The 18878-nt window shown below is 41.0% G+C and overlaps 1 protein-coding gene across 3 annotated transcripts in view; it reads right to left on the bottom strand.

Annotated features, from left to right (window-relative positions):
• The window catches only part of jmjd1cb (jumonji domain containing 1Cb), a 90610-nt gene that overhangs the window by 21228 nt on the left and 50504 nt on the right, over nt 1–18878 (bottom strand). For all 3 annotated transcript variants that reach the window (XM_044013108.1, XM_044013109.1, XM_044013110.1), the window contains one exon: nt 4583–4696. In XM_044013108.1, coding sequence (XP_043869043.1) covers nt 4583–4696 — 114 coding nt within the window. The remainder of the gene's footprint in view (nt 1–4582; nt 4697–18878) is intronic.

The following is an 18878-nucleotide window of genomic DNA, read 5'->3' as shown; positions in this document are numbered from 1 at the left end:
TTGTGAAGGAAGAACATGTTCAATACATTTAATGCCTTTACCATTAAAGAGGGAAAAACAGCTCTGCTGCCACCAGCGTAAAAGTTTGGAAAACTATGCCGTGCCTGTGTGTGTGTTGGTCAAAATCTTGAGTCAGCACCAACAGTTTTATTCTCTACCTCCTGTCCCTGAGTCTGAGCACACACCATAACTTTCTAGCAGAAAGAAACACGCACACACACACACACACACACACACACACACACACACACACACACACACACAGACACACACACATGCGGTAGGCTGGGTTGGCAGTGACTTCATTGTACCATTTATGCCAAACAGATTGTAGCCCCGCACCCCCACTCCCACCCCCCCTGCCTTCTACTCACTCCCTCCAGCCTTCCTGTCCAACTGGAAAAACAGAGAGGGGCGTGGCTATTGCTTCACCGCTCACACTGAGTGTGTGTGAGAGTCAGACTGTTTTTATTGCTCTGCAGGGTTCAAAGGTCTCCAAAAGAATGGGCAGCTCTGTGTGCTGGAGGAACAGAGAGCTGGAATGGACATTTGTGTGTGTGTGTGTGTGTGCGTGCGATTCTTTGCAGTCAGCAGTTCCTGGAAGAAAGCAAGGCTCCAACTTTCCCTCACTTCAGGAGGCTGCTGGAGTGTGAGGATGTGCTTGTGTGGTCTGCATGGTGGTTGGATTTTGAGTATATTTTGAGAGGGACATAAACTAATAAAACAATATGTCCGAGTGAATGGGATTTGCTTCGCAATTTGCTTCAAAGACATGTGACTTTGGGCACTATAAAGCTGCTCAACTTATGCTGTGTTTCCATCAGTTTGGAATGGTGGAGCCATGGGTCAGGCTTGCATTTCAACTGAAAACAGCACCATTAAATGGTAGGCGGGGTGTGGGCTATGCCTGGTAACTCTGTCAGCGAGATACGTAGCATGATGTCGGACTGGTGCAACAGCGAACGGCAGCACAACCGACAACGGTGCAGGACATCCAGCATCTCCTTTTTTCCTGCTTGGTTTGTGGCCGTTTGTTTAAACAAGACGCCAAGCTCTGTATGAGCCCAAGCCGGTCTTGCTCCTCCTGGGCCGTACCGTACCATTTTACTCTGGTACAACAAGGAAAGGGTGCCAAAAATGGAACAGTTGTGGCTGGTTATTTTGGTAGTATTCCTAATGGAAATTCAAAAAAACCATGTACCGCACCAAAGCGAACCGTTCCACTTGGTGGAAACAGAGCTTTACAGTAAATGTGTCTTTCATTCAAGACAATAATGAGACCTTTGGTTTGTTCAGTGTCACTAAAACCAGATAACAAACAAAGAGAAGGTCCCTACAGACTTGGATTGCCATTAAAATAGTGCTGCTGTAGCCCCAGAGTAATTGATGTACGCCTTGTGTAATCACATGCCTGGGATTCAGTTGCTATAGAGATACTACTTCACGACAACAAGAGCTATCATTGGTCAGGTTGGCCTGTTTCTGTTCTCCTGGTGCCAGGTGTGACACTGGAGTGTTAAGGCAACATGACCCAACCTGAAAAAAAGACTTTTTATCTATACTTTTGTTTTTAGTGCCACATATCTAATGAAACCTTTGTCACAATCTCACATAGTGACACAGTGCCACAGGTTATTTTCTATTCAAGGAATAAGTAGGAACAACATGAGTTATGGATGTGTGTACATGCAGCACTTTATCACAAAGTAAATGTGCAAAAGTAACAGTGAGAAGCACAATTAAACCACAATAATAACCCTTTTCATGTACATTATACGTTTCATGTCAAGATTAGCCACAACTATGGGACACTACGACATATTTGGTCATGCTTTATAACCAATATATACCATATAATATATATATTATATAGCCTGTGTGTGAGTACCAATGGAGCCACACATTGTGTTACTTGAACACAACACTGGGTTTGATACAATCATCCAATTTTTTATTTTTGTGTTGGCTATGTCACCAGTCCTCTCTGTCTCGTATATATTTTATGTTATCTATATTTTATCTTGTTTCTGTGTGGTGTAGTACAAAGCTTCTTGGCGTTATATTATGTTGACACAATAATGAGCGACTGACCTGTTGAACTCCCAGAGCCAGAAAGTCTAAAAACACTAACTATTTACAGCATTGTCTCATTTATAGCCCCGCTGAGTAAAACGTGTCACAATAACCACATGCACCGACTATGCCCAGTTTAGCTCAGTTACCACAATTTATAATATCCCATTTCCACTGTCTATCTACAAGCTCAGTCTGTGTGTACCTTTTTAACTCAGTCCACTTAAGTCCAGGTCACACCAGACTCCATGGAGAGACAATTAAGTCTACAGGCTGTCACTGTCACAGATATATGCAGTGTGTGTGTGTGTGTGTCCTTTCTGTGGTAAATAGGACAAGACACTAGGGAAAATGTAGACAGACATAATGCTGCAACATGCAGTGCAACATACTAGCTGGGTTCATATTATATACATATACAGTATGTATATAATTTATTGATATTCAACTCATCCTACAACCAATCAGGCTCACATTACTGCCATATAATAACGTTAGCAGAAAGAATGCGTCAGTGAACTCTGGCTTATTATCACAATACTGTATATCTTTGATATTTGAATAAGTCTCAGGAAAGAGAGCACCATCTCACAGCCCGATACTTCAAGAGCTTCTGTGTATAAACGAGATACGCGATGCCAGGACTGCGTGACAGCAAAGAGAGGAAGATTGCAAATATTTGGTCAAACATTTTGTCCTTTTTTTCCCCCGAGCCAATCTGCAGTCCACACACATACACGCACGGCCATAAAAGTGACAGATTCCCAATCCAAGTTGAACTCTTATTAAAACAACTGCTGAAATGGAGGAGATGGAGGAGGGGAGGCTGAAGATAACTCCAATTAAAGTCTTTATTAGAGAACAGAGCAGACTTCACATAAAACATTGCCAATTCCTGTGTTGCTGGAGAGTGGATCTTGGTGTTGTTACTCATTGTCACAAAATCTCTGATTATAAGATGTTGCCATGGTGAGAGCACTTTGATACTTTCACTGTGTTTATATAGCAAATAGAGCTGCTTTATGATTAATTAAGATGGAATTATTCCTTTCTCGAATATGGGATCCTTAAACTAGTATGAACCAGTTATCTTTCTAAGTCTAACGTTCAGAACGGGCTGTTTGCAGTTGTCCCATTTCCTCTCTTGTAGTCTTTTTTTTGCTTTCTCTTTTTAGTAAATAAATCAAACATAAAATGAAAGGATCTCACATGTTAACAACCGATATTGCTTAATTACTGTGCTAGTTCAGACTGCCTCCATGTAACACTATCAAGTTCCACATCTGTTTAAACACTGCGAAACATTTGTGCCAGCAGACCATGACAACGTCAGTGTGTGGACAGCATCAGAAACCACTGCTTAGATACACAGCATGAGTCACCGGGAGACTGAGCATCACAATTGATTTGCCTCCTGATTGGCTGAAAACAAAGGAATAAATAAGAAAAAAAAATAGAGAGAGAGAGCATTTCATTCTGGGCATTTGGATTCGTCTTAAGCACAAACTGATGACGGATGGTCAGAGTGTGGAACACAGTCTTCCCGTCTGGTTGACACTGAGTGGAACACAGTGTTCCAGCCAGCACAATACAAGCTGTGTTCAGCTGCACAGCACTGACACACACACACACACACACACACACTCTAATTAAACACACAGCCACATAACACAAGCATACAGTCTCTATGAATTATTGCATGTTGTGAAGCTACAGTATCTAGTGTGCGTGCGTGTCAGTATTTATGTGTGGTGATGTGATGGTGCAATTTATGAGTCAGTACGGAGACGTGATGTAAAATCAGTCCGAGGACAGACTGTGAGAGCACATGTTGGCTTTATAATCACACTAAACCCTGGCAATGTCACATCCATATGGAATACAGCACCCAGCCCTCACAGAATCAGTGCAACAGCCTCCACACTTATTGTGAATTACTTATTTTTCTTTATCGAATGAAAATCTGACAATCTCACAATATCAAAAAATCTCACAGTTTCTTTTATGGCAGAAACACATCAACACAGCAGGTTGTTTTTTGTTAATGTTAAACACTGCAGCCACAACACTTAATTCATGTCAGTATCCCTCAAGTATTTCTAATCCACCATTTTACTTTGCCACATACTCGTGGGACATCATTCTAATTTATAATAGCTCGGCACTGACAGAAAAGCACAGCACAGAGTGTCTGCAATTCTATCATATTAATGGAATCCAACTTCAAATCAATTCCCTAGTTTAGCAGTCTGACTTTGAGTGTACATAACCAGAAACAGTAACACTGCACTATTAACGATATATATATGTATATATGTATATATATGTATACATATACACATAGGCCATATATATATATATATATACTTATACATATACATACATATATATATATATATATATATATATATATATACATATATATATATATACATATATATATATATATATAGCAAAGGCCTGGCAATTATTTTGTGTATTTATGAGCAATCCTGAGCGCGGTCATTACCTGGTAAGGTTGGTAAGACGAATGGTCCGACAGGAAGTCCAGCTGTTGGTCTAACAAGAATTCCACTGCTGTTACCGAAGACAACAGGCTCTTCCCGACCACTGGTTTAAATCCCTGCAAACACAGAACACAGAATATGGTTTAGCAAACACAATAGCAAAGTAACACAGTGATATCAACAGGACAAGTTGATTATACCCTAGAAGTTCTTTAGGGTCAGTGGTTTGTATTTATATAGCATTATTCTAGTGTTGATGACCAGTTGTCACTACAGTCTTGCCATTCACCCATTCACTCACACATTCACACAGGGCATCTATGTGCAGCGAGGTTTCTATCACACATCTCTCATACCCATTCACAAGCTGCCGACACAGCCGTCAGGAGCAACGTGGGGTTAAGTGTCTTGCCTAGTGGAATTGGAAATCGAACCCACAACCCAGTATATGATCTAATTATGCAATTCATTCATTCTGTACAAATATATAATAAAGAATACATGTATAATTTATTTTAGAGCTGTAAGATCCTGATGGAAAAAAAGCTATAAACCAAATCAGCCAGAGAACTGAGGCCAGGAGAAAAGAGACGAAAGATGAATGACAGAGCAACAGAAAAGATTAGAGGGAGAAATCACAAGTAAAGACAAGATGATGAAGAGAGGCAGAGACGGATGGAGGAGAAGGAGTCGGAGAGCCCCAGAGTGGTGAATAAATTAATGAGCGGAGGAAGTCAGACGGTTCAAAGGCACTATACACCACTTTGAAGTTGCTTTTTCTTACATGCACGCACACAAACATACACACCAACGATATCTGCCAGGCTGCAGTCTGAGCTCAGCTGTGACTGCGCACACACAACACAGACACCAGGCTTCCATAGTTCATTCTCCCATCTATGTGTGCCGATGTGACTGTAAGGCAGTAACACTATTTACAGCGATCTCCATCACTGTGCGAAGGCTGTCATAATTCACGTCACGTCACTTTCTCTATGTAAATGCAATTTCTCATTCAATTATTCAAAGATGTACATGGATATATGCATGCGCGCGCGTGTGTATGTGTGTGTAGCAGGTGTCAGTGCTGCCATGATTCATGGTTACATAAGACTAATAGAGAGATGAGAGATTAGAGGTGAGAAACACAACCGCTGTGACCCCATCTCCCTCACAGACACACACACCCGCAGGAGGCGGGAGGACATTGTGTGTGCAAGCAGAACCTGATAGCATGTGTGTCTGCAGCTCTATTCCTGTCCGTCTACACATATCACATTTCCAGCAAACACTGGCAGCATGGAGCTGGCAGCACAGCACCACACTGCTGGACAATATTTTAGAAATGGCTGGCATTTATTTTCATAAGTGTCACTTTGCCCGCGGCAGTGCACCAAGTCCCGACTCCTGTCCTGTTCTGGAGACTCATTAGGACACCACACTTACAGGGAATTTGTTAATATACACACATGTATCACAATTTTGACTATATTCAGGTCCATAAGAACACTGATTCAACATTTTATTGAATCAATGAAAGTGATAATTCCTCAGAATTAGAATTTAGTGAAGGGGTTGAAGGTTATTTTTTTCCCCACAAACAACAATCTGACATAAACAGACACTCTACATGGAAAGTGTGGTGGCTGTGCAGGGGCAACATGATTTCTTTTCCTCTCTAAATATCTTTCCGTTATTGGTTACACAAATATCGCTGTCACTTCTCATGTGCACCACTGTGCATGTCCTCCCAAGCTGTCCCTGTATTTAATCACCTCATTTTTAACGATATCACATCGCCCGCTCTGACATGGCAGCCAGCACTTCCACGGTGGCTTGCCAGACCAACCAGGTTTCTCGAGAACTGGGATAAAGCTACATTCACACAGATTTTAGAAAAAAAACAAAATACACAAACAAAAGGCAAAAATGCACCGATCTCAGATTGCTTGAGTGAGGCCAGATGTGGAGGCCTTGCAGGAAAGAAAGGCAGCATCATACCAGACCACAATAATTTGTGAAAAGACTGCTGCTCCTGATGGACGCTTTGTGCTGCATATACTGTAGCTGTACTGTTTCAAAATAAATGTTCAGACTCATGGTACTAAAACCAGAACTACAGTACATTGTCTCACTAGTACCGGAAGCAACAAGGTGATAACAATCAAACATTTTAACAACTCCGAGGGAAATTCGCATCACCCCTGGCATTAGAATGCGTTTTCTGGGATTGGAGAGCGCTTCACCACATGCATTTACACGTGGTACTAACATGCATCTCCACATCAAAATCCTATTGCTACCTGATCACGGTCAATCCCCTTGTTCTTCTGCAGAGATTTCCAGCAGCAGACTACAGCGTCCTTCTCTACCAACTAAATCCAATTGAGTCTATGTGACCAGCCATCAATGTTGGACTCAATGTACAGGCTGCATTTATGACCAGTGTAGATGCATGATGGGAAAGAATTATGAGAATGACCAGCACCGACAGGCTGGGCTCACGGAGAGACGGTGCAGATTCATGATGAAACCTTGACAAGGTTCACGGCTCATTAAATGAGACTACATTACAGAGGCTCTGCTTCCATGGTTACCACTGAAGGTGCAGCAGGCTGGTGTATCTTTTGTAAAAAAAAAAAAAAAAAAAAAGCTGAGTGACAGGTCATGGAGAATGAGAATGAATCAACTCTATTTACATACAAATGTCTCCATAAAAACATGGCCTATATAACAGGACTGCAGATCCTACAGATTTAGTAGTGCATGGCCACGACAGCACCGCCATTATAACCAACTGCTCTGACTGGGTCTGCATGTGTGTTCTGGAGGCCCCGTGTTTTATCTGGCACACACTGAGCGGGGGAAGAAACACTGAGTACCTGGAGTTAGAACATTATTAAGCAAATATTTCACTTCCAGCAGATAATATGTGCAGCTTTGTCTCTGCGGCCCAATCACAAAAAGATAAAAAGTGGGATGTGGTTGAAAGCTTTGGAAGAAAGAAGACCGTGAGTTAAGATTAAGTTAAGAACTGAACTCAACAACAGTTTCAACGGAGCTGGATTTAAGATATGAGATATGAGGCAGAGTGGCTGCTGTCTAAGGACCACTTCTCCGATTTCTCCCTCTCAGACTGGAAGGAAATTACAGTTCCTCCATCCCTCTAAATGACTTGTACACACACACACACACACGCACACACACACACCACTCAACCACAATTAGGTCACATCTGCCACAGTATGCCAGGAAAAACCATTCTGTCACTGTGTATTTCCAGACAGGCAGCAGGAGAGTAGATAAACAGATGAGAGACACGCTCACTTACTGTCCCAACATAACACCTATTAAAACCAATACATCTAAACACACTAATGTCTCCATAAAAGGAACCCAAGTTATTATGAGAGAGAGCCCCTCTCTTTCTCATGAACGTGACATGGAACGATGCCATTACAAGAAAGCAGATCAGTCTTTGTGAACACAAAACACATCCTCCACTATTGCGTGTGGTGAATTATTGAATAGCAGTGCAGCAGAATGTAAAGGAAATGAAGAGGGGATGATGGAACTCATGCATCATTAAGTGACCTCGAGAGACTACCACCACCCACACATGCATTACACCAACACGACATTTTCCTGGTGTCTTACTCTCACCCTGCACACCGCTGGCCTAAACTAAACATCGACTATAAACTCAGAAATGTGCTTTTGCTCTCGATCGAACAAGAAGCCATCCTTATCTTCAACCGTCACATTCACACACTGAAGCCTTGTAATGCACGAGGCCATTATCTGATGAAGGTCATTTTAGGCCACAGATTCAAGGGAGGGACCTCATGGTAATATGTCAATGTGTGAGCATGCCCAAGGCACTGTGAGCTAGTGTGAGCTGCTAAAAACGTTGCATTGACTTTGGCTGGAAGACAAATTGGTGTCATGTGTGACTTTACAAATGTACATCTTTCCATAGTTTTAATTAATCAAATAAATAAATAAACACAAATAACGAGAGCATCGATATGTTGCATACTACTGCAGGCTGCTGTTGGTGTATCATGAGGCAAATAAAGTAGACTGTATTTGGCATAATCCAAGGAATGTTTGGATTTAAATAAATAAAAATTTACCAACTGTTCTCTACCATATCTAAATTATTTAGGCCATTCTTCACCACATTTCTTTGACTGCCTTGGTTCAGGCTACCAGATGTTGCAAGGCAATAGTTAATCCCTCAGAATAAATACAATATGGTGTTGCTTAAGTGTTTTCCAAATTACAAAATAATCCCAATGACCCATTTTGGCTTGTTTACTTAACTCTTCCATAACGAGCAAAAATGTCTGAAATGGAAAAGGATTTGCTGCAATGATGAGCCTTGTTTTCTAAATAGGTCACAGTGCAACAGCTCCTTACACACACACACATAGTTCGGGTTCTCATCTGCTTATTTCTTTAATGGTAAAAGACTGGAACTGTCAAAACAGCTGTATTTCCTCAAAGAACATAACAGTGTGCAACACTCATTTCCTGGAGATTACGCCTTAACTCACCCAGTCCCTACCCATAACTTATTACTAACGACTATAATTAACTGTAACTCATTTATCGGGATATTAGTTTTAATCACTTAAACACAAACATGCTTTTTCCAAAGCGCTGCCTCAGAGACAACAGAAGCTCACTGGGTGCAGCTTTAAGAAGGTGAAGGACACGACACAGCCGAATGCACAGAAATGTGTTCGGGGCACTCAATCAAGCAGGTGGCCGAGTGCCACCATTTAGCTCGTCCGCGGGGAACCGACCAGCATCTGGAGCGCTATTCTAAACAGCTACTGCAGCACAAGTACTGGGACACAACCTACATACCCTTCAGTCCTACACAGAAGTGGAGCAAAATGACTTTAATCTTAAGGTTGATCCCACTGAGCACCAACATGCATAATGACTCCAAAAATGAAGCCACAATCTGAAAGTAAGAGACTGAATGTGTATTTGATTTCATGTGCATTTCTTTATTTGTTCAAAAAATATGTTCCCACCTAAATAATGAATGAGGATGTTCCCAAAAATGAAGCACAAATAGATAAATGTGTGTTTCCATGAACTGTTCTAATATGAATACATTGATTTGACATAAATGAAGTCATCTCGTCAGCCAAGAAGCATACAAAACCTTACTAAAAGTTTAATGCAACAATTGAAAATCACACTTCGCAATAGCTGAAGCTTCACACACCCTGGATTCTGTGAATCCTGTAACGTAACCGAGAGGCATTAGTAGTACACTCTCCGAGTCTCTGCCCTTGCTGCGCACACCCACATCTTTTCAACTCCATGCCCGCAATTGGAAGCCAGACATTCCATTAAATTATGTCTCAATGCCAAGCGCAAGATACCTCCGATGACACACTCAAGGTTTGTTTTCTCAGACTCGGGGGGAAAAAGTACGACCAAACCCACAGGAAACATGCAACCACTTTCACAGGCGGAGTTGTAACTCAAACCAGTGCAGTGTCCCTTTAAACTCTGTAATAAGTCAGAATGTGGAACAAAGTTGTACGCAACAGGCAGTAGCTTTTTAAGAGTCACATGACAAATGTGCCTTTACAAAGCGTGGCATAAAAGCAAAAAATGACTAATGGGAAGTGAAATAGCCACTACTGTGAGTCAGGTTCAAGACTGAGCAATATCACATAGGATTATTATTAATCACACACAGCACCGCAAACTGGTCATTTACTGATTTAGAAAAAGGTAGAGAACTTTTACTCACGGAAACACAAAGTCAAATCCATGTGGAGGTGTGAGATTCAAGAGAAACATTCAGCCACGGATGTGTCAAAAAGTGTGAGTTTGAAAAAGGAAAAGAACTCAACACAGGAAGAAACAAACCAGTCCAAGGCTGAATTTGTGAAACAGAGAACATCAATTGTAGTGTGTGTGTAGTACGGTGTTGCAGAGGAAGCAGCTACATTACAGCCTCTTCAATAAGCTACACTCTCTACTAGTAGTACACACTACATACATACAACTTACACGTCAACTACAAGTGTAGCACAGACCAGAATGACCACATATTCTATCCTGGAAAACGTCCACAGTTCCAAGGTTGTTTGTCACTTCCATCCATTCAATCTCACGGCTCAGAGTCAACCGAAAACAAGGGTTTGTTTTCGAATGAAATAAAACGTCAGAGGATTCGAAATTGTAACGTTACCTCTCTCTCTCCTCCCGTCTCCAAAGAACGTCAAGGAGCAAGGGCTGTGAGGGGGGAAAAAACCCCAGCTTTGATCCAACAAGCAGAGAGGGGAGACAGGAAGAAAGAAAATAAAGGATGACGAGGGTACAAAAGGCGGAGAGCAAAAGAAGAGGGAGAGGGAGAGAGAGAAAGAGCGAGAGTGTGGTTTCCTCTTGTGGTAAGAAAAGACAGATGGCCAAGAGGGAGAGAAAGCCGAGCAGAGGAAGAGCTACACAGCCGACATTTTAACTGCTGCTGACGCTCCGAGGGACAGAGAGAGAGAGAGAAAGAGGGAGGGAGGGCCAGTCGACACACACTTCCTCCCCCCCTCTCTCTTTCTCTCTCTCCCTCTCTCTATCTGTGTGACGCAGACTTGTTTGTTTTTTTTTCTTATTGACCGCACTGTCTGACTTGGTCTCTCTCTTTCACTTTCTCTCAATCTGTCTCCCTCCCGACGCTTCCTCTCCAACTTAACTTTATTCACAATTATTTCCCCACGCGAAACAGAGACACGGACACAGCCGTAAAAGAACTACTCAAGTATATTCACAACTGCTACAGCAGAGCTGGACTCCACACATCATCAGGCCTCGTTTCTATGTTAAAGGTTCAATGTGTTACATGTGTAACATTTAACAGAGGTTACTCTTATACAAACTGTATAAGTGTGTTTGTCACTTTAAAACAAAAGAATGTTTGCTTTTCAAAGCAATAAAATATCCGTTTATATGTACCTTAGGCAGAAGCTGCCATCTTGCCTCGTCAAGTCATTATTTTCATAATTGAATCATCTATCTGTTATTCTCTCGGTGGTTCGGTCCATAAAATGTCAGAAAATCTTGTAAAATGTTGATCAGGGTTTTTTTCAAACCTGGAAATGATGATGTTCTCAAATGTATTGTTTTGTCCACAAACCAAAATGATTCAGTTTTAAATGATTTCTTTCTTTCTTATATGGAGCAAAAAAACAGTAAATATTCACATTTAAGAAGATGAAAAAAAACCATTATTATGGAAAAAACCCACAAACCAATTAGTCGATTGTCAAAATAGTTTAGTGATCTATTATTAATCGATTAATCGAGTAATTATAGTACTCATAAGTAAGATAATAATAAGAATATGAGTGCTCTATTGTCATACATTGGACGAGCTAGCACTAAATGTGTTGGGTAAAATATCCAATTGCATTTTTCTTGACATATATTATGATTGCAATTTGAGTTGCAATATCAAGCATAAGTGAGGGGATGAGAATGTAAACATATGAACATATGTGTTGAGTTTTTAAATTGGCATAGGACACAGTATAGTGAGCGATTGCAACTTTGGCAATCTGATAATTGTGTTGCTTATTTTTCATTTTCATACTGTAAGTTTATGTACACTATTTCCACAAAATGATAGAAGGTCAGGTAAGCAGCCATTGTCCATGAAAAGGTTCTAATAAATCCATGGTCCTATGCAGCAGCAGACACAGTAAAAGATCAGCTAAAATGGTACAAACGAACTCCAGCGCTCACTTTGTAAGCGAGAACCACAGCTGCTGCTTTTTTGGAGTGCTATGTTTACAGCGTGAGGAACCTGATGCTTAAAATAAAACCTGTCATATGGTGTTAATCCATTACGTGCTATTAATAGTTCTGGGCCAGAACAACAGTTGGCCTCCAAATGGTTCCCTTGTATCTGCAGAACATAAAAGGGACCAGGTGTTGAAATACTACAGGTTTACAGAATGTTTTGAGCATTGTTTGAGAAAGTGCACAGGCTGGCTGTGTGATGAGAGGGGACACAGAAACCTGTTCCATTACCTGCGGTGTCCTTCTGAGGTCAGAGTATTTTTAGCCTCAGCACACACTTTCTCTGACTGATGGATGAAAACGATGATTAAATGTACTGACCTAGTGTCACTGGCAAAAAGGACACTAGCGATCATAACGTGTCCTCATTCTATAAAGAAACACTTACAGGGACCTTTCAAACATAGATAGTTTCAATCACTTGAAGACATCAAACCCAGGAGAAGACATTTTAAGATAAGAAACGTGAGTGACAATGCTGCCCATGTTAGATAATCACTGCATAACAGATACACGGGCAGAGAAAGTCTTGTTTACTTGAAGTTGTGGTAAAAAACAAACGGTACAGGCACTGTCCTCGGTGTGTACCGTCACTATGGTTACACATGTTTGTCTTTCACAACATTACTGAGGTAGATTATTGTTATTTTGCAGCTGCAGCTTTGCCACTGGCATTTAAAAATGAGCAGACTGGAAAGTGTGAGACCGCACGGCTGAATAGCATAGTTTTACAGCTGGCTGCCCCGCTGCTGAACCCTGACATGGACACACACACATGTCCCAAACAGTCCCCTTTGACCTGATCAGCTGACTACAAACCAGCTCTGGTTATCAGCGGATTTAGACTCTTTAACAGTACACAACCACAGCGCTGAGCAGTGATATTTTGTAGTCCATTGTCATCATGCACCCTGTTGCAGAACAGAATTCCAAATTCCAATATGCCACTTAGCACAAGCACGCGACTGCTGCTGACCTCACATTATCATGTGGTGCATTGTTTTAAACTGTGCACCTGGAATAATATAAAGACCACAAACAAACACACTGAATTATATAAAGCAAACAGAGGTGATCTATCTATCAAGTATCAATCTAATATCAATCTAGTATCTATCTATCAATCTATCTATCTATCAACCTAGTATCTATCTATCTATCTATCAATCTAGTAAACATCTAGTATCTATCTATCTATCTATCTATCTATCTATCTATCTATCAATCAAGTAAAAATCTAGTATCTATCTATCAATCTATCAATCTAGTATAAATCTAGTATCAATCTAGTATCAATCTAGTATCTATCTATCAATCTAGTATCTATCTATCAATCTAGTATCTATCTAGTATCAATCTAGTATCTATCTATCAATCTAGTATCTATCTATCAATGTATCAGTCTAGTATCTATCAATCTAGTATCAATCTAGTATCTATCTATCTATCTATCTATCTATCTATCTATCTATCTATCTATCTATCTATCTATCTATCTATCTATCTATCTATCCATCCATGTGTTTGTAACGCTGTGGTTCTTTTTACTTTTTTTAATATATATCCAAGCTCCCATTTGGGAACTCCAGTGCTGCAAATACATTGAAACGAAAGCAAGATTTCTGTGAAGGAGGTTGGCAAGTGCTTTTCTGTTAGGCGCACAGTTAATGTCCTTTGTGGCTTTCTAGATGCTGTTCCTATCTCCTTCCCTGCTTGGTTGGCGCATTAAAGTGCCGTTTCCCTGCACCAGACTGATGCCTCTGTGTCTGTGGTAGGAGTTTGTTGGGGGCTGGCAGTGAGTAAAGCACACAAAGACAGATGGAGCAACTTCAGGCTTTAGTCTGTTAATCCGGCAAATAACTAGCTTGTCTGAGTCAAAGGTCTTCCTTCTTGCTGTAATCCTCATCTCCCCCCAAAAAAACGTTCAGTGCCCAACGGACAGCTCATCTCTTTAGTGAATCTCTTCAAAAATGGACAGTTCAGAGCAATCGTACAGTGTTTTTATTTTCCACTGCATCACTGTCACTATCTGTTAATAACAGTCAAGCAAACGGTACCCTCCCAGGTTACAGTACAGCAAAACAGCAACAACACCGGTACATTAAAATGATCAGTGTGTAATCCCTGCTGCTAAGGATCTCTCAGTGGCAACACAGTGACAAAAGATCTAGTTTGATGATGTCAGGAAACAGAGTGGAACCATGGAAATTGTTGTCTTGTTTGGTTCCCCGGTGTATTAGTGCTTCGCGGGGAGAGTTTCAGCAGCAGAGTGCGCAGCTCCATTGGTGAGAAAAACTAAATATTTCCTTTCTTATTATAACAGCGATGGTGAAGCAGTGGAGGTCATTCAAAGGTGACCAAGATGAAACCAGTCCATTCCCTTGAATTTAAATACATGTTATGTTATATGTTAAAGAGTGTCGGAAGCTTTTTGACTCTTGCAAGTTCACAACTCACATTTGTCCTGCCATTTTTAGACATTTTCATGCAGAAACGTTGCATGTTATGTAATGCAGGACTTTACACTTTACAGTTGTCATGTGTGTTCTATTATTATTATTATTATCCGAGGGGAAATCCACATTGTAAACCAAGTTTACTGATTGACTGCTTCATATCCACAGACGTCTGCCTGAAATAAAAGTGATAATGAAATACTTCCTGTGTCCTGCCGTCTGTCACTTACAGGCAAAAAGAGACAAATGTTTTTTGCTGCAGATATCACTGCTTTAAAAAAAGGTACGCTATAATTATACAGTATATGCACAAAATGATCCACAGGATATAAAAGATTACACTAGCCAGGCTCCATCTGCTCAGGGGGAGAGAAAGAGGGAGAGTTGGGGTAAGGGGGGGGGGTTGCTGTTTTTATTGACCTCATTTCCACCAAAACTCAATTTCACACAGTGAATTGTCTGACTCTCTGGCTGGCTAACAAGCCTATGAGCAAGGCACAAGCTCCAGACTGTTACAGTGGGGTATATGCAGCATGATTGGAGGAGAGGTGTACACTATGATGGTGGACTCGGTTGAGGGAAACCGCTTTGAGTAGCGCGGCGCTTACATGTGATGAGATACTCTCCTTCTCTGCCTCCTTTGTTCTGCTGTCATCACAAGCAGACAGTACAGTTACCAGATAACAAGATGCCTGCTGATATCTATTTGGGAGTGGATGTGTGAGCGTGTGTGTGTGTGTGTGTGTGAGTGTGTGCATTTGCTGGATTTCATTTTACAAAGTGGACCACTGTTGCTAGGTAACATAGCAGGACTTGAGCAGTCTGTATGCGGGGAAGAGACAATTCAAACCACTGTATTACACTCCCACTCTTTCAGTTCGATTCTACATAGCTCCCGTCTCTCTCACAGTCGTTCCTCATCTAGTCCTCACATGTTTTCTGTGATGAGTGAGTAAGGTGATGATTTTATTATCAGCTATAGCAATGTGGTGATATCGAATGTTCTTTTAAGTCGAAGAACGTCACCTTCCACTTCCGATGGCCATGATCCGTCTGCGTGTAACATATGACATCTAACCTGCATGAATACGACAACCTTTGCAGACATTTCATGCAGCATAAACAGCACAACAGTGCGTATGAAGGTCTGTGCTCAGCGTGTTTCTCGGATAACTTCACATCCTGGTGTCCAGTGACAAAAATCCTTCATGCAGTTACAGCATTTACCCTCATACGAAGTGACAGTAACATGACTTGAAAGCAGACGGCTTAAAAAAAAACAAAAAAAAACGCTTTAATGTCGCGCCATACAGCCGATATTAATCGCCGTCTCTGCCGCATGTGTCACCTAAAATCATCAGGGCTCCAAAGGGAGCTGTGTGATGTCTGATATAATGTCCTCAGCTGAGTGTCAGTTGTGTCTGAAGACGACACAAGAGGTGCAGACTGTTTTGCTTTGCTGCTACAGTAAACCAGTACATGTTGGTCAATTACAGCCTCTGTACGTGACAGCTACAGATGACTGAATATGCGTCCAGGTTAACTGTCAGGGTGGAGGAGCTCTTACACTGTCATCACTTTCAACCCACTGCAGTCGTGATGATTTACATAAACATCAAACAGCATAAAATCCATCACATTGGAGACTTGGAGACGTGTTTTCAGGCTAATGTGTACTCATCTAAATCTTATTTATGTGTAGGGCTGCCACTGACGATTATATTCACAGTTAATGAATCTGTCGATTAATTTCCGTTAAAAAATGTTCACTTGTGTTTCCCCAACAACTCAAAATGATAACGTCCTGTTTTTTCCAACAAACTGAAATTATTTTGTTTCAAAGAAGCCAGAAAATGTGACATTTAAAAAGCTGAAAAAAAATGAAAGAACTTGTTTTATAATGACTGATTAATCCCAATTCTTAGTTTCTCAGCCTGTCTGTCTTCTACTGCCCTTTGTCCCTAATGTCAGCCTCATGAGAATGGGTGTGAGAAAAATGTGAGCTGACGATAATGACTGTATAGAGAAGAAGACAGATCCTGCAAGTCTGTGCTTCTTCAGCTTTCTGGTTTTCTACTGACCCAAATACCTCAACAGTTTTCAATGTCACCCTCAAGAATGTGTTATTTTCCTTGTAATTTTTACACAAGCAATATTGGTAGGAAATATTCCAGGAAATCACCATTGTCAGATGTGAAATTCCTTTGTATTGTCTCTTAACTTCCTCGTACACGTTTCGATGCTGTCCCAGTCATGTTTCATTCATTTAGTAAAACAGAAAGTGGAGTATGAGTCTCAAACAGACCACAATAAAAAATGACTCACTTTAGTCAGTGATGTGGAAGAAAAGTCTGGACATGCATCAGTTAAAAAAAAAAAAACAAAGTAAATACTTCTGGTTTTATAATACTGACAAAAAAGTCAGTGCCATTTTTGGCACTTGAAGCTGAGCCGCAAATACGAGTTTCACTATCGTGTGTTTCAAAGAAAACACCTGGCAAAACTAAGACTGAAACATACAATGGACAAAAAAAATAATAGGCACCAGCAAGCAGTATTACCATTTCAAATTTGAATGATCGTTAAACCATGTTCATATACAGTCAATGGTGTCCAGCACCGACCACAAATAAACAAAACGATGCAAGAAACGGCAGCGTGGGTTTGTATTACAACAGTAAAAACATGCCTGAGGGCAGTGAGTGACAGCGAGCTATGGTGTGTGTTCGGTGTTGAGCGACACGAGACAATAATAGTGATGCTAATAGCAAAACATCCCGTAGCATTACTCTTTACCTAATATTTACTATTCTTAACATGGTTTTTGTGCATCTCACTGAGGTCAGTTTGAGCACAATGAATAAGTCAGTATTTGGTCCTGGTTTGGTTGGAATGTGTAACGATATGAATATAATTATGTGACACTCTGTGGACGCGCTCAATGGTATGAATAATTTGAATCACTATTCTAAGATTCTCTGTGGGAAACTACGCAAAAACTAATAAACAGGGACACATTTGACCTGCTTATGAATCAAAAAGCATCACAGCTGGGGGATTTGTTTTGGGGAAGATTTATTTATAGGCTCTCTTCAAGGATACTTGCACGAAACACTCGGTGCTGGTAGCAATTACCGATGAAACTTCCTCAGGAATTTGCTGAAGAAATGCATCAGAGTCATGCTCGAGTCAAACTTTAACCTTCAGTTCTAAATACAAACACGATCTGTGAAATACAGCTCCTTCCTCTCTCTCTCTCTCTCTCTCTCTCTCTCTCTTTATCCATCTATCCATCTATCCATCTATCTATCTATCCATCTATCTATCTCTGTCTGTCTGGAATTAGGAGACAGAAGAGTTCTGCCAGATTACACTAGTGTGTAGCAGCACACGGGCACTCAGCCAGAACTCAGCATGAAAAAGTGTGTGTGTGTGTGTGTGTCAGCTCGAGGAGACTGTTCCATTAGTTTAAATGTTGGCTCTGCACCATTTGCCTTTGCTACAGAGGTGGCAGACAAACACGTTATCATGTGGCCTGTCACTTCAGCCGCCTGTCTCCATTTACAGTAGACACAGCCCGTTTACACTGTACAATATGTGTGTGTGTGGGGCCGTATAGAAGGGAACAGTGGTGTGATGTAGTTATTTGTCTGTAAATCCTTAAAACAAAGGGTGGGGTTTGTTGCTGTACTTTTTGAAAAGAACAACTTGAGGTGCAATACTTTTTGACGAATGGCCTATTACTGAACGTGTGCCTGTGTCTTTATTTCCTGACTTCCACCTAAATCATCCCCGCCTGTCACTAAGCGGCCAATTAAGACTTAGCCTACAATAAAGAGAAAAGTGTATGACGGTTTCCAGAGATGAGCCTGAAACCTGACACTGAATAAACTATTAAGAAAACACCCAACAGGCCAGATTATGACATCTACAGTGCACTTGTTCCAACTGAGCAAGTATAACCTCACAAGTAAAAGGCTAACAGGAGTAATTTATCCAAGATCTACTTCAATGA

This window comes from Solea senegalensis, linkage group LG18 (genome assembly GCF_019176455.1).
Source record: "Solea senegalensis isolate Sse05_10M linkage group LG18, IFAPA_SoseM_1, whole genome shotgun sequence".
Classification (NCBI taxonomy): Eukaryota; Metazoa; Chordata; class Actinopteri; order Pleuronectiformes; family Soleidae; genus Solea; species Solea senegalensis.
Note: the sequence above shows the minus strand (reverse complement) of the source record. Positions and strands in the feature narration are given on the sequence as shown.